Below are 13,667 nucleotides of genomic sequence, written 5' to 3'. Positions count from 1 at the left end.
CGGTGTTCGGTCAGAGGCTTGTGACCTCAGGACTTGTTCACCTTGTCGGGGCCAATGCCAGGCTGTTTTTATTCCTTTCACCTGATACAGAAGTGACTTTAAAAATCCTCAATTTTCTCTCTTATCCTCAAGATCGGACTCACGGTCTCTTTGTCACCTGGCTCAGTTTCAAGAGCAATCTTTGAAACGGAGGTCAGAATAACCACAGCTGGATGATGCTGGTTTCCAGTTCTTTCCTTGGCTGGTGGACTGGACGCAGCTGTACTCTACTCTGAACATGAATCCTGGACGATTAGGATAAGGCATTTAGCCAAAGACAGAAAGATGAAACAAAATGCTTCCTTAATTTACCGGTCTCCTGCATTACCAATGACAAAAATACTTATATTCCAAACAGTGTCTGGGCTAGAAAATCAATTCAGTCAACAAACAGTCAGCCAACATGTCCACTGCTATAGTATTTCCATTAAAGATGGGGCGCCTGGGTGGCTCAGTTGGTTAAGCGGCTGCCTTCAGCTCAGGTCATGATCCCAGGGTCCTGGGATCGAGCCCTGCTTCGGGCTCCCTGCTCGGCGGGAAGCCTGCTTCTCCCTCTCCCACTCCCCCTGCTTGTGTTCCCTCTCTTGCTATGTCTCTCTCTGTCAAATAAATAAAATAAATCTAAAAAAAAAAAGATTAGGCTCTTTAGAATAAGTACACTTCAAAAAAATCTTCAAGACTTCTACTTCTTCTACCATTTTTAAGTGTTATTTATTTGTTTTATTTTATTAAAGATTTTATTTATTTGACAGAGAGAGAGACAGAGAGAGAACACAAGCAAGGGGAGGGGAGAGGGAGAAGCAGGCTTCCCCCTGAGCAGGGAGCTCGATGCGGGGCTCGATCCCAGGACCCCGGGATCATGACCTGAGCCAAAGGCAGACGCTTAACCATCTGAGGCACCCAGGTGCCCCTTAAGTGTTATTTATTTCTCATCCACGTGATAGGGTTGTGTACTTGGTCTGATCTGGTACAGTACCCAAGCTCAATAAGAAATTTAAAAGACTGAAAAATTTCACTCTTGTGGGTTCCACTCTTGTCATCCTAATGGTTTCACATTTTATTTTATGGTCAGATCAGCTAATGTCATTTCATTTAATCCAATTTAATTCATCACAAAAGAAATATTTAATATTTTCTAGCTTAAAAAATATATGAACTATAGGGGCGCCTGGATGGCTCAGCCGGTGAAGCATCCAACTCTTGATTTCGGCTCAGGTCATGATCTCAGGGTCGTGAGATTGAGCCCTGCGTTGGGCTCCATGCTGGGTGTGGAGCCTGATTAAGATTCTCTCTTTCTCCCTCTCCTTCTGTGCCTTCCCCCTGCTCGCTCGCTCTCTCTCTCAAAAAAAAAAAGATATATATATATATATATATATACAAACTATACTGCAGCAAGTGGTGAAAAAAAAATTTTTAAGAATGAACGAATTTTTAGAAGGCTGAAATACAGCGAAAAGAGCATTGGTAAAATAAAAACAACTCGCCCATAGTGACTGTCAGAGCTGGCTGTGTAGCCAGCAGCCAGCAGCATTGAGTTGGAGGTGGCTGACCCCAGCCCCAGGCCCAGCCCTGGGGGGCAAGGCAGTCAGAAAGCACGAACTGCGTCCTTCAAGGTCACCGCCAGGGCCTGGCTGTCTCTGTATGGAGTTCATAACTTAGAGCACACTCAAGCCAGAGAGAGTTCTCTGCTTGGCAAGCACAGCTTCTCAACGGGTCCTTGCAAAAGTTCACATGCGCTCAACTGCATGAGGTTGAGGCAGAGGCAAGATCATCTGGCTGTTCACGTCAACGTCTGCCTTTTCTCCTCTAAGCCGGTTCCCGGAAAACACAGAGCGGAAAACAGAAAAAGTCATTGCTATTTACTGCTACTTGCTGGACTCCGTGCTACACACTTTTATATTAATGCTAACTTTCTCAACAACCTGGGGGAACTAGGTGTGCAAACCCCCATCTGCTGGACTCTAAAACACAGGCTCTTTCCTTATGCGGACATTTCCTGAGCGTCTCTAAGCGATATACCACCTGCAGGAGACGAATGTAAAAAAATCACATAAGAATTGAAAACCAAAATCTGGTCCCTGTTCTTGAAAAGGACAAGGTCTGGTCAACGTTCTTTTTAGACAAACACAGCCAAGAAACTCACACTGATTCTGAGTGTGCTCCCCACCTCCCCATCCCATGGCAAGCAGCTCCTCAAGCAGCCTGGGAGCATCAAGGCGGCAGGTACTCTGCACGCCCCCTGTGTTCTCCTCACAGGGGCTGGCCCCACGAATGTCCCTCGGATGCTGGATGAACAAAAGAGCAGAGCCCGAACCCACCAGGCCCACTGCTATGGCTCTGAGAAGCTCCCGGATACACTTTTGCCTTCAACCTAAAATGTGTCTGAGTGGGTGGGAACTCTCTCCTTGCTCCTGAGAAGTGTCAGCAGGATTCGGTCTGTCACATAGAGAGGCGATGTAGCCCGTTGTTCAAAAGCACGAGCTTCAGGACTCGACTGTCTGGGTGGGAAACCTGGGCCACCTGCTCATCAGCTTTGTGATCTGGAGCAAGTTGCGCAACCTCGCTGGGCCTCGGGTTCCTCATCTGTAAAAGGGCAATGGCTCATTTAATACATCCTATCAAGTACTCAGAACAGTGCCCGCCCCACAACAAACGTTAGTCATATAAACAGTAATGACCACTGTCACCAAAGTGGGGGAAAATTCTTTTGAAATGCTCAGCTGCCTCCCTGCTCCTGTCTAGTCCTCATGAACAATATCCTGCATAGGAAATGTGCACCACCCCAGAGCTGCTGCTGACTGGGGTTGAGAACCACATAGTCTGAAGCCTGGTTCTGTCACTTACGAGTGGTGGGACCCCGGGCAAGCCTGTGGAGTGGGGACATTAGCACCCACCTCCGGATGTCAGCGGGGTTCAGGCGAAGCAGCTCATGCACATGCTCAGCGTGCCCTGGCCCTCGTCAGTCAGTGTGAGCTACATGGGAACTGCTGTCATGCAGGATTTTCCTTAATGACTTCATCCTTCAAAGGCAGCATGAAGGACTCTAAGTCACGAGAATGTGAAAGTCTTCTGTTTGCGAGATATCTGTTTTTCACAATTTCTAATCACATCAGCCAAGACGTCCAATGGCAAGTGACTGGTGCTTATGTGGTCTGGAACAGTCAGTCTGATACGTGGGGAAAGGTCCTCTACGATGTTCTCGGAGAGATCTGAGGGGGGTCATGTAACAGGAAAAGAAGAATGGAAGGCTTCCTGTTAAAACCCTCTGTAGTTTTCCTCTGGTCAAGATCAGTCTCCAATGGCCATAAAGAGGTGTCCGCGGTGACTTGATAGCCCACCATCTGCTCAAGAGCAGCGTGGCTTGCACAAGGGAAGGCTCTTATGACCATCAGGGGCATGGGTTTGAGACGTGGTTTGCCAAGATCATCTTACAGACAGTCATATCACGGCCCTCACCTCCGTCCCCAGTCAGCACTGATGCAGCGAGCACCTTCTAAGGGCTGAGCAGTTTTCTGGGCACAAACGCCACTGGCTCCCATGGAATGGACTCGGGGAGACCGGGGATTAGAGAATGGGGGGTGAGGGCAGGGGACAAGGACCTTCCAAGAAGGTGACATCTTAGCTGAGACCCAAACGACAAGAAGAAGCTAAGTCAAGACCAGAGAAGAGCCGTCCAGACAGAGCTGGGGCAGACCTATGATCGGCAGCCCTCAGGCCGGTGCCTGGTGTCGGCGGACGTGCTGCATGTCCTGGGAACCCGAGCCCCCTTAATGTCACACCCAGTCCTCCCACACGGACGAGGCCAACGTGGTTGGGGTTCTATGAAAAGTGAAGGGAAGGAGATTCAGAAGGGGCTTAAGATGGCTCTGCTTTCTTTTACCTTTTCCACTGAAAAATAGAGGAAGGGAAGAAAGAGGGAGGGACAGTAATACTAAAAATAATAACAAAATAAAAGAGGCTTAAGAAACCTATCCCCGAACTGCAACGTATGGAACTGATTTGGATCCTGAATCCAGTACAAAGAAAGAAGTCAGTTGGGGAAACTGAACTGCTATTAAGGAATGCTGGAGTCTCAGGTGTGATGGTGGCATTGTGCTTATGTTCTTTTATGAGCTGAACCGTGTCCTCCCCAATTCGTATGTTGAAGTCCTAGCCCCGGCTGCCTCAGAATATGAATGTATTTGGAGAAAGGGCCTTTAGAGAAATAATTAAGTTAAAACAGGGTCATTAGGGTGCTCTAATCCAACCTGATTGGTGTCTTTGTAAGAAGAGGAGAGTAGGACACAGACAGAGGGAGACACACACACACACACACACGGATGCACAAGACAAGAAGACAGTCACCTACAAGCCTGGGAGAGAAGCTCAGAAGAAACCAAGCCTGCCCACACCTTGAACTTGAACTCCCGGCCTCCGGAACTGTGAGAAGATAAATGTCTGTAGTTTGGGCCACCCAGATGGTGGTATTTTGTGAGGGCAGTCCTAGCGAACTAAAACAGTTTACAAAGAGTCTGCGTAGCTTAGCATCATACACTAAAATAGTCACAGATGGAAGGAAGGGCTCTCCGGGACAAGCTCCAAAATAATCTTCGAAAGGGAAGGAAAGGGCAGGAAGGGGGTTGTGGATGAAACGAGATTGGCCATAAATTGAGTAACTGTTGAGGCTGAATGGTGCTCATTTACTGTTCTCTCTACTTTTGTATATTTTGAACATTTCTCTAATAGGAAGGTTTTTTTAAAAACTGAAGAGGAAACGTATCTTCTAGGTCATCCGCCTTTCTGGAAAACTACCGGAGTACAACAAACTATAAGCATTTACTTCTAAAATTCTGACGAAACAAACTGTAACAACAAATGAAAGGAAAGAGTTCACTGACTTTGAAAACCTTGGGGGGCTGAGCTCTCCCTGGACGGGCTGACTTCGCCCCGTGGATTCTCCTTGTTGGGATTCAGCTCACCAGCCCCGACATACCACACTCTTTTAAGAGGCAGCTATGCACGCCGTCCTCCCCCGGAGCCCGCTCCCTTCGGTTTAGGAGCTCCAACCCATGGGACCCTGAGGACCCAGTTCAAATGCTCTTCCTGGAAGAATCCTTCCTTCCGCAACACCACTGCTTCCCTACAGAGACAGGCTGGTTCCCCTCTGCTGCGGCCTCACCCATCACCCTGTGGTGTGATGATTTACTGATGGAACGTATCTTATTTATCTGGACCACAGAGAGCACGGCTAATCCCTCGCTTGCATGAACAGATCTTCAAGTATTTGAAGAATAAACTGAACATTTAACGGATGGCTACTATATGTGAGGTGCTCAGCTACCTGCTAAGGCCTTAGTAACCCACGTTTAATTGTACAGTTGTAACCCCCATTTGGGGCTGTTGAAGAATCTGGAACTGAGGTTAAGTCAGCGGCAGGGCGGGGGGCAGGGACTGTCTCTGTGCCACACCGAGCCTACTCTTCTCTGCTCCTTCAGCCAATCCCCCGGCTTGTGTGTGAATGTCTCCCAATCTAGTGTCCCTTCCCCACGGCCCCTAGCACGGCACTCCTGGAGGCAGGGGACCTGGACCACACACACCCAGCGCTTCTACTAGCTCTGAGATGATCCTGGACCCTGGAGCAGCCAGATCCAGGCCCTTCTCTTAGCTCTCCTGCTTATTGGCTTACTGGACCTATGTCTTGCCCCAATTACTTAACCTCTCTGTGCCTCTGTCTGCCTTTTCATCACAATTTCACTAAGTGTCCCACTGGTTGCTGTGCAGATTAAAGGGATTATGTCTGTGTAAGACATCAGCACTGGTTTGGGCACATGTTAAGTGCCCTCGGTGGCATTTCTTGTCTTGTTTTTGGCAGATGGTGCATGCAGTTAGATAGCACTCCCAAGTCTGTCTCTGCCTGGGGTCCCGAGTGAGGCCAAGCCATGCCTCCCTATCCTCAACTTGTGCAGACGGATTTTTATATACAAGTGTGGGACCTTATAATCATTCCCCATTGTTTTCATTTTTGTAAGATTCTGCCTGTTTCTGCCTTTTGGATCCGATCCGTGTCCCACATGCTCACTCTTCTCCTGTTCCTGAGTTGTCTGTACATCTGGATCTTCAGGCCACCAACTGCACTGTTGAACAGAAGAGTGTATAACATGGTGTCTTTAGTCGTGGGAGTGAGTGTGGAGAAGCAGTAGGGTGCAGGACAGCCTGCCTGGTACAGAGCAGGTGCCCCCGCTCACGCTCCCCGACCCGCACCCTACACATCACCAGTAGCAGCATAAACCGCAACAACCTTGCTGGAGGACAATCTGACAATATGGACAAATAGGCATACCAAATGTTGACTCTGAAATTCTAGTCCTGGAAATTCGGCCCAAGGTAGTCATTAAAGAGAAAAACAAATTCTAGGCGAAAGATATTTATAGCATCATTATTTAAAATGCTGAAAAACTGTAAATAAGCTAAATGGACTACAAAGAGGAATGGTTAGATAAACAATAACAGAGTAATAACAGCAACGTGGCCCTTAAAAAGATTAAATGTAGTGACTACGCACCTTTATGTTAGTGAATATAAGATTATTTAAATTAAGTCACCATAGATATACACACTCTGCACCTAAATAAAAACTATGTACACACAGATGAAGGAATGGGAAGATAAACAAATAGGAAATTATAGTTATGGTGAGATTGTAGATGCAATTTTCAGTTGTTTCCCATTAAAACGCACAGTAATTTATTTGGTTATAAGCAACCCCAGTGTTTGTGCGTATTCAAACACATATTTTATGTGTTTATTATTTATGTGTGCATCTATAATATGAAGGGAGATTTAAATAAGAATCAAGGACGGGCAATCTGGAAGACAGAGCCTTCGCCAATGCGGGACGACTTCAATTAAAGGCAAGAAGCATCTGTCTCAAGATGAGATCCAGTTCCTCTCTTCAAGGAACTTGGAATTCAATGAGTTGTTGATGTGCCAGACTCCCTTCCCACGGCCACACATGTGTCTCATCACAACCCTTGCCAGCCAGTCACAAGAGTCCTGAGGAATGGGCGTCAGGATCGCTCAGTGGTGCAGGGCATGGGCTATGGGGCTCCTGGCCCTGCTCTGACACCTACCTACCAGCAGGGGGCCTCGGGGGAGCCCTGCCCCTGTGATTTTCACTCTCTGTGTCCAGGAGGCAGGATGAGCTGGGGGTAGCTCCGGGGCCCATCGGAAAGGCAGATGTGAAGCATGGCATCATAAACGTCCAGTACACCCTGGCTGCTGGTATAACCACATGCCCCACTGCCTCTCCAGATGGGCATAAATTCTGAACTCAGAAAGGTAAAGCAGGACAGAAGTAACAGCACACTTGTGGTGAGAACAGCAAGGGGGATTCCACTTGGCCGTGCTGGGACTTACCGTAGGTGAACATGCGCGGTGAGGTCAGCTCAATGTTGGGCAAGGCGCCCAGGTGGTTGAGCACGGCGCACCGGTAGCCATTTTTCTGGGCATAGTCGACGAAGGTGCGGATGTACTGCTTCTCGCTGTGATTGGCAATTCCAGGGCAGATGACCATGGTAACGTCATCTACAGGGTGAAGAAAGAGATCCCAACATAGCCGATGAGTAGTGATGATAAATGGCCACGATGACACGTCACTGGCTTAGAAAACAGTAGGAGGGAACCTGACATACATCTTTTTACTCAATTCTCTGGGAAGAAGCATCTTTCCCTTCTGGCTGGAGTTGTCCCGATCAGTGCCTCTCAAACTATTTATGGTGAAGGGTCAGTTGTTAAAATTTCCGATCATGGACAGATAATTTTGAAAAATGCGATAAAAATTAATTACTAGAAAGATGAAATGAAAACAATTTAAATCTCAATTTTTTATTTTTTTAAATATATTTTTTTAAAATTTATTTGAGAGAGAGAGAGAGAGAAACAGCATGAGAGGGGAGAGGGTCAGAGGGAGAAGCAGGCTCCCCGCTGAGCTGGGAGCCCGATGCGGGACTCGATCCCAGGACTCCGGGATCATGACCTGAGCCAAAGGCAGTCGCCTAACCAACTGAGCCACCCAGGCGCCCCTCAATTTTTTATTATTAGATTCAGCAGATACAAAATTACTCGGCCACACTGCTGTACGAGTTTCCAAACCTTACTTTTAATTTCTGTATGAATGACAGGATGCATGAGCAGAAAAATAAAAAGTAGTGTTTGCACAGACTTCTTTGATCAAGCAATTTTACTTCCAGGTATTTGTCTACAGATACACCTGTACGTAAGCAGAACAAGGTATGTACAGTGCAGGTGATAATGGCAAAAGAATGAACACAAGCTAAATGCCCAGAAACAGAGGTCTGGCTAAATAAATTATTGCACATCCAAGGGATGAAATGTTATGTAGCCCTTCAAAATAATGAGAGACATCTTTACATGTACTGATAGGATGAGCTCTCCAACATGTATTAAGTGGAAAAAAAGGAAGGTGCAGAAAAGGGTTATGATATGCTGCCATTTGCATGGAGGGAAAAAAAACATCTATGTTTAGAAATGCATCCACTAGCTCTGGAAACATACACGAGAAACCTAACAGTGGGTACCACTGGGGAAGAGCATGGGTGGGGAGTAGGAGTGGAAGAGAGACTTATACTTTCTCTGTATTATCTTTTTTTTAAAAGATTTTATTTTATTTATTTGAGAGAGAGAGACAACAGTGACAGAGGGAACACAAGCAGGGGGAGTGGGAGAGGGAGAAGCAGGCTCCCCGCTGAGCAGGGAGCCCGATGCGGAGCTCGATCCCAGGACCCCGGGACCATGACCTGAGCTGAAGGCAGAGGCCTAACGACTGAGCCACCCAGGCGCCCCTTCTCTGTATTATCTTAAAGGTACCTTTTGAATTTTTTATCATGACCATGAATTACCTACTGAGGGAGTGGCAGGTACTCTGAAGGACTAACGCAGGAAGGTATGATGGATTTATTGGGAAGGGAGCACTAGCGAGGGGAGGCAGGGGCCGTCCCTCTGAGGAGGTGACATCTGAGTTGAGACCCTGAGTTGAGACAGGAGGAAGCAGCCATGCAGGGGTGTGGGGATGAGTGTTCCAGACAAAGGGAATATCAACTAAACCTTTGTCACCAGCTCGTCAGCAGTGCTGGTTACTGTAAAGAACTGGAAGGTACATCAGGTTTACTGGAATTTCCTCCCAAGTAGTTACCGAGCTCCTATAAAAACCAAGGTGCCTTGGGGTGCCTGGGTGGCTCAGTTGGTTGGGCGTCTGGCTCTTGATTTTGGCTCCGGTCATGATCTCAGGGTCGTGAGACAGAGCCCCTCATCGGGCTCCACGCTCAGCGGGGAGTCTGCTCAGGATTCTCTCTCTTCCTCTGCCCCTCCCCCACCCCTTGTGCATGCATGCTCTCTCTGAATAAATAGATGAAATCTTTACCAAAAAAAGCACAACCCCCCCCAAACCTAGGTGCCTTGCACACTACAGAATGGAGCAGACACGTCCTCCTCTGCTAGGAGTGGCAGTCAGAGGCAGGTGCCGTCCTAAGTCCACTCGCTCGTGAGTCCTCACTGCGAAGCTCTTTATCACGGCTGCTTACTATATAGGCTGGACAGAGCAATGCCGAGTTCCAGCAGCGGCAGCGATCGGAGTGGTTTCTGACAGACAGGTATCCCAGAGCCCTGCATAAATGGACCTGAATGTGTCTTTTTGTCCACGGCAACCGACGCAGAGGGTGCCCGAGAGCCTCCGCTATCTGCTATTGCCCAACAGACAAGACCACCCGCTCCCGTATCTCTGAGCTTTAGTTTCTTCATCGGCAGAGTCGGGACAATAAGGTCCCGACCTCTCAGGCTTGCTGGAAGGCTTAACTGAGGTAACAGTATCTATAAAGCTCTTAGATGAGTCTGGCTTCTATTGCTGTCATCAAACCAGAGGCCTGGTCCTGAGGGGCCTGGGCTCCACGTTCTCCCTTGTCCCCTTACGCTGAGCTTCTGTATTTCTGAGAGGACTAACAGTTGCATCCAGCATTGCTGTCTGAGGGGCCCAACGTGGTGACTGACAAGCACGTGACAGCACGGATCCTTGCGGGCTGCCCGAGACAGGTACCGCGGCGGGCTTCCTCCCGGCCCCCGGGTGTGATGCGGAGTCGGCAGCACGAGCGCGTACACCATGCTCCCTCACTGCCCAGTGTCCCCTTTCCAGGTGATGGCCCCATCGTATTCCTGCGCCAGCTCACCTCCAACACAGTGCTCAGCCAAGGGCTCGAAGAGGTCAAAGGTCGAAGTGGCTCCGTCGGACATGGTGATGAACTTGCGGTGCCCGTAGGGGTGTGGCGACCTCACCCTTCCCATCTTCCCATACAAGGCGGTTTGGATATGTCCACTTTTCCCCCAGATCAATGGTGGAATGTATCTAAGAAAGCAAGAGAGGAGAGCTCAATTTCCACCACCCTCCTTGAACAATGCATGGAAACATTTTCGAGCAAACGTCTTTCAACCTACTTGAGTTCTTTTCCTGACAAGTTCTGCATGCGAAGCGTAGATATGGGATTTTCTTTACCTTACATCCATGCCATGATTGGCCTCCTTTCCCCATTTACTAATACAGCCTGTATCAGATTAGCTTTAGAAATCACTGGAACATGCTTATACAGACAGGATTTCAAATTTACAGTGTTAAGTAATTCAATATGAGTTATTTCTGTAATGTAGATGAAAAAGAAAGCAACTAATACATTTTGAACACATGCTACGTGACAGAGTTAGCCTCATTATCAAATGAGCTAATGTATATAAAATAGTTAGCACACTGCCTACACTCAGTAAATGCTCACTTCTTTGCCTTCGCCTGACAAGACCGGCCCCAGCTACAGTGGTTACCCTGTTAACCAAACCTGCTGCTCTCCCAAGAGCCTGTAAGTGCCTTGTGTGGGTGTTGCAGGGTGCACTCTACGCTCTGGAGAACGTGCTGGAAGGGCAGAGCAGTGTAAATATTTGTTGGGCTAAATGAAGGGTAAAGGCTTGTTAGCCTAAGCAAGTCATGACGCCACCCTAACAACCGTCTTTCGTGAAAACACAGAGTGACTCTGGTCCCCGGGAGTCAATGCAAAAATCCCAAACTAGTTAATTACTGGGAAAACAAGGTACTCTGTTACAACTAAGAAATGATTATAGTTCACAACCACAGCACAGGATGATCCCATTTCCTGAAACTGCCACTGTTTTCTCTTGCCCAGCTTTGAGCCCAGGCCTGGTGGTTGGCCAGGATTTGTGTTCTATGTAAACTAGAGTCACAGAACATAAAATATGGTAATGACATCCATCCTTCATCTCTGTATTCTAGCACAGTGGTAAGCATTTTTTTAAACATTTATTTTTAGAGAGAGAGAGAGCAGGGGGAGGGGCAGAGGGAGAGGGAGAAGCGGACTCCCTGCCGAGTGGGGAGCCCGACGTGGGGCTCGATCCCAGGACCCTGAGATCGTGACCTGAGCCGAAACCAAGAGTCAGAGGCTTAAGTGACTGAGCCACCCAGGTGCCCCGTGGTGAGCATTTTCTTAAGGGTTTACCTTAACCTATTTCCCAATTCATGCCTATCATTTCTATCATACCAGTTGATCCTAAAAACCCTCCTTAAATTAAACCAGATTTACTTTTTTTTTTTTTTTTTACTAATTCAGGAAGTCTCCACAAATTTAAGAGAAGTGAAGCTATCACCTTAAGCAAGCCAATTCCCAGGCAAACTTCCTTGGTGAGGGTGGGGAGGAGAGGAAAGATTATTTTAAGACCTTACGACATGAAGCCACTTGCCAGCATGACACCACAGGTACAAATCTTCGTGCCAAGGCAACGGCATTTGGGAGGCAGAGAGAAGCGTTTATAAGAGATGAGTGGATTATGACAGCAACAAAAAGCAAGCCTATAAAAATAACATCAATTGGACAACTCAGTATTATACAAGATTTAGCTACAGCATTTATAAAGGGTTTCAGACAATAAATTATGCATAGGGGGAGAAAAGTGATCCAAGACACCAAATTCCTGGTTGCTCCCAGAGGAAAATTCAAAGATAATTTTGTTTATAATATAAATTAAAAATAGAAATGTGCTGAGGTTAAACAGGACAGAAGAAACATGAATTAAATTTCATATACGTATCTTCTGATCTTGTTTAGAATACAATATAATGTCAGAAAATGACAAAAGAATAAAATAAAATCTTCTCTTGGCTAGTCCCAGATTTCCTATGTAATGATGACACGTGTGGTCATCCTGATACTGCCCCCGAGATTCAGGGTCATGTCACCTCTCTGAGGTGGCCTCCAGCCTCTACTCTCCGGCCTCCGCCTGCCCATGGAGGGAAAACAAAACACGTGAGCCCGGCCATCCCCCTCCACAGCACGGGTCCTAAGTTGGCCTAGGAGGCCCGCCATGCCCTTCCTGCTTACATCTTTCTGTGTAAGTTCCGATAAACCTGAGCCACTGGCCCATCTCCACTCCAAAGAGGTACGCCTCCTGCTGCGCTATTTTTATCCCAAGAGCCTTTGCTCAAGCTGTTGCTTCTGCCTGGAATACTCTCCTTTTCTCCTTGCACACCCAATTTTTCTGCTCCCCAGCTACTATCTGTTTTTCAAGACTCCCTTCCAATCAGGCTGCTGGGGGAGCTGCCCCTTCGCTGTGCCCCCCCGGCAAAGCACCCTGTGCATAGCTCCGTCCTGGCATCCAGAGGGCCTGATTGATATGAGGGCTCTTTTCAAGCACATTCCTCCCCACCACCTGCAGGAGCCAGGCTTGTCCATCTTTGCGTCTATCCCCGGGGCGCTCCACACACTGAGTATGAAGGGAGGACGGCTGGATGAACAGAGAGCAGACCCACATAGTAGATCTGAGAAGGCACAGAAAAAATAACATGCACCCTAATAATATGAGTTGGACTATAGCATGATTGGTGTTTGGTTACTGTCCTCTTTCCAGGCCACCCAGCACCATTCTCAGAGAAAATCCTGAGGTGGGCGCGTGTCCGTGCACGTGGGTCCGTGTGTGTGTGCACATGTGTGTGTGAGAATACGTGACTGCCTCAGGATCACTTGGGGACTTTCTCACTTCAGTGTGAGGTCAGTTGTGCACAGTGGGCGTTTCCCAATCTTTAATTTTGTGACGATACCACCTACTGATAAAACGCCATTTTCAGTGAACTTCACAATAACACGACACCAGAGTTTACCAAATTGAATTTTTAGACAGCATTTACTGGGGCGAAGTTTTGCTGTGTGTTTTCATTTGTTTATATAAGTTATCCACAGGTCACACGAAAAAATTAAAAAACGAAAAACCAGAATGGGTATAACTGGTTACATGGTTTGGGTCGAGGAGGAAAATACGGACCAAAACAATAGAATATTTTGAAATTTGTATAAACATATAAGCACTTAAGAGATGCTGGAAAGTGTACATGGAGGCATCGGCTTTACTCTGGGTCTGGCCCTTCAGAGAGAAGCCTAGCAGCTTCTGCCTTTACCTCCTTGGGAACCTGGCGCCATGCTCTAAAGGAGCCAGGGCTTGACTACCCGGTGACGAGAGGCATCCCCTAGGGGGCTAGAGACACAGAACTGAGCGCTGTGTGTGTTTTAAATTCCCAGCACCATCAAACT

The 13,667-nt window shown here is 47.6% G+C and overlaps 1 protein-coding gene across 3 annotated transcripts in view; it reads right to left on the bottom strand.

Moving 5' to 3' along the window:
• ABHD2 (abhydrolase domain containing 2, acylglycerol lipase) overlaps positions 1–13,667 on the bottom strand; it is a 96,643-nt gene that overhangs the window by 27,643 nt on the left and 55,333 nt on the right. For all 3 annotated transcript variants that reach the window (XM_021680662.2, XM_021680663.2, XM_044917803.1), the window contains 2 exons: positions 10,257–10,432; positions 7,435–7,602 (listed from right to left, as the gene is read on the bottom strand). In XM_021680662.2, the coding sequence (XP_021536337.1) occupies positions 7,435–7,602; positions 10,257–10,432 (344 nt within the window). The remainder of the gene's footprint in view (positions 1–7,434; positions 7,603–10,256; positions 10,433–13,667) is intronic.

The sequence above is a fragment of the Neomonachus schauinslandi genome, chromosome 9 (assembly GCF_002201575.2).
Source record: "Neomonachus schauinslandi chromosome 9, ASM220157v2, whole genome shotgun sequence".
NCBI lineage: Eukaryota > Metazoa > Chordata > Mammalia > Carnivora > Phocidae > Neomonachus > Neomonachus schauinslandi.
This window is presented reverse-complemented; position numbering and strand designations above follow the sequence as displayed.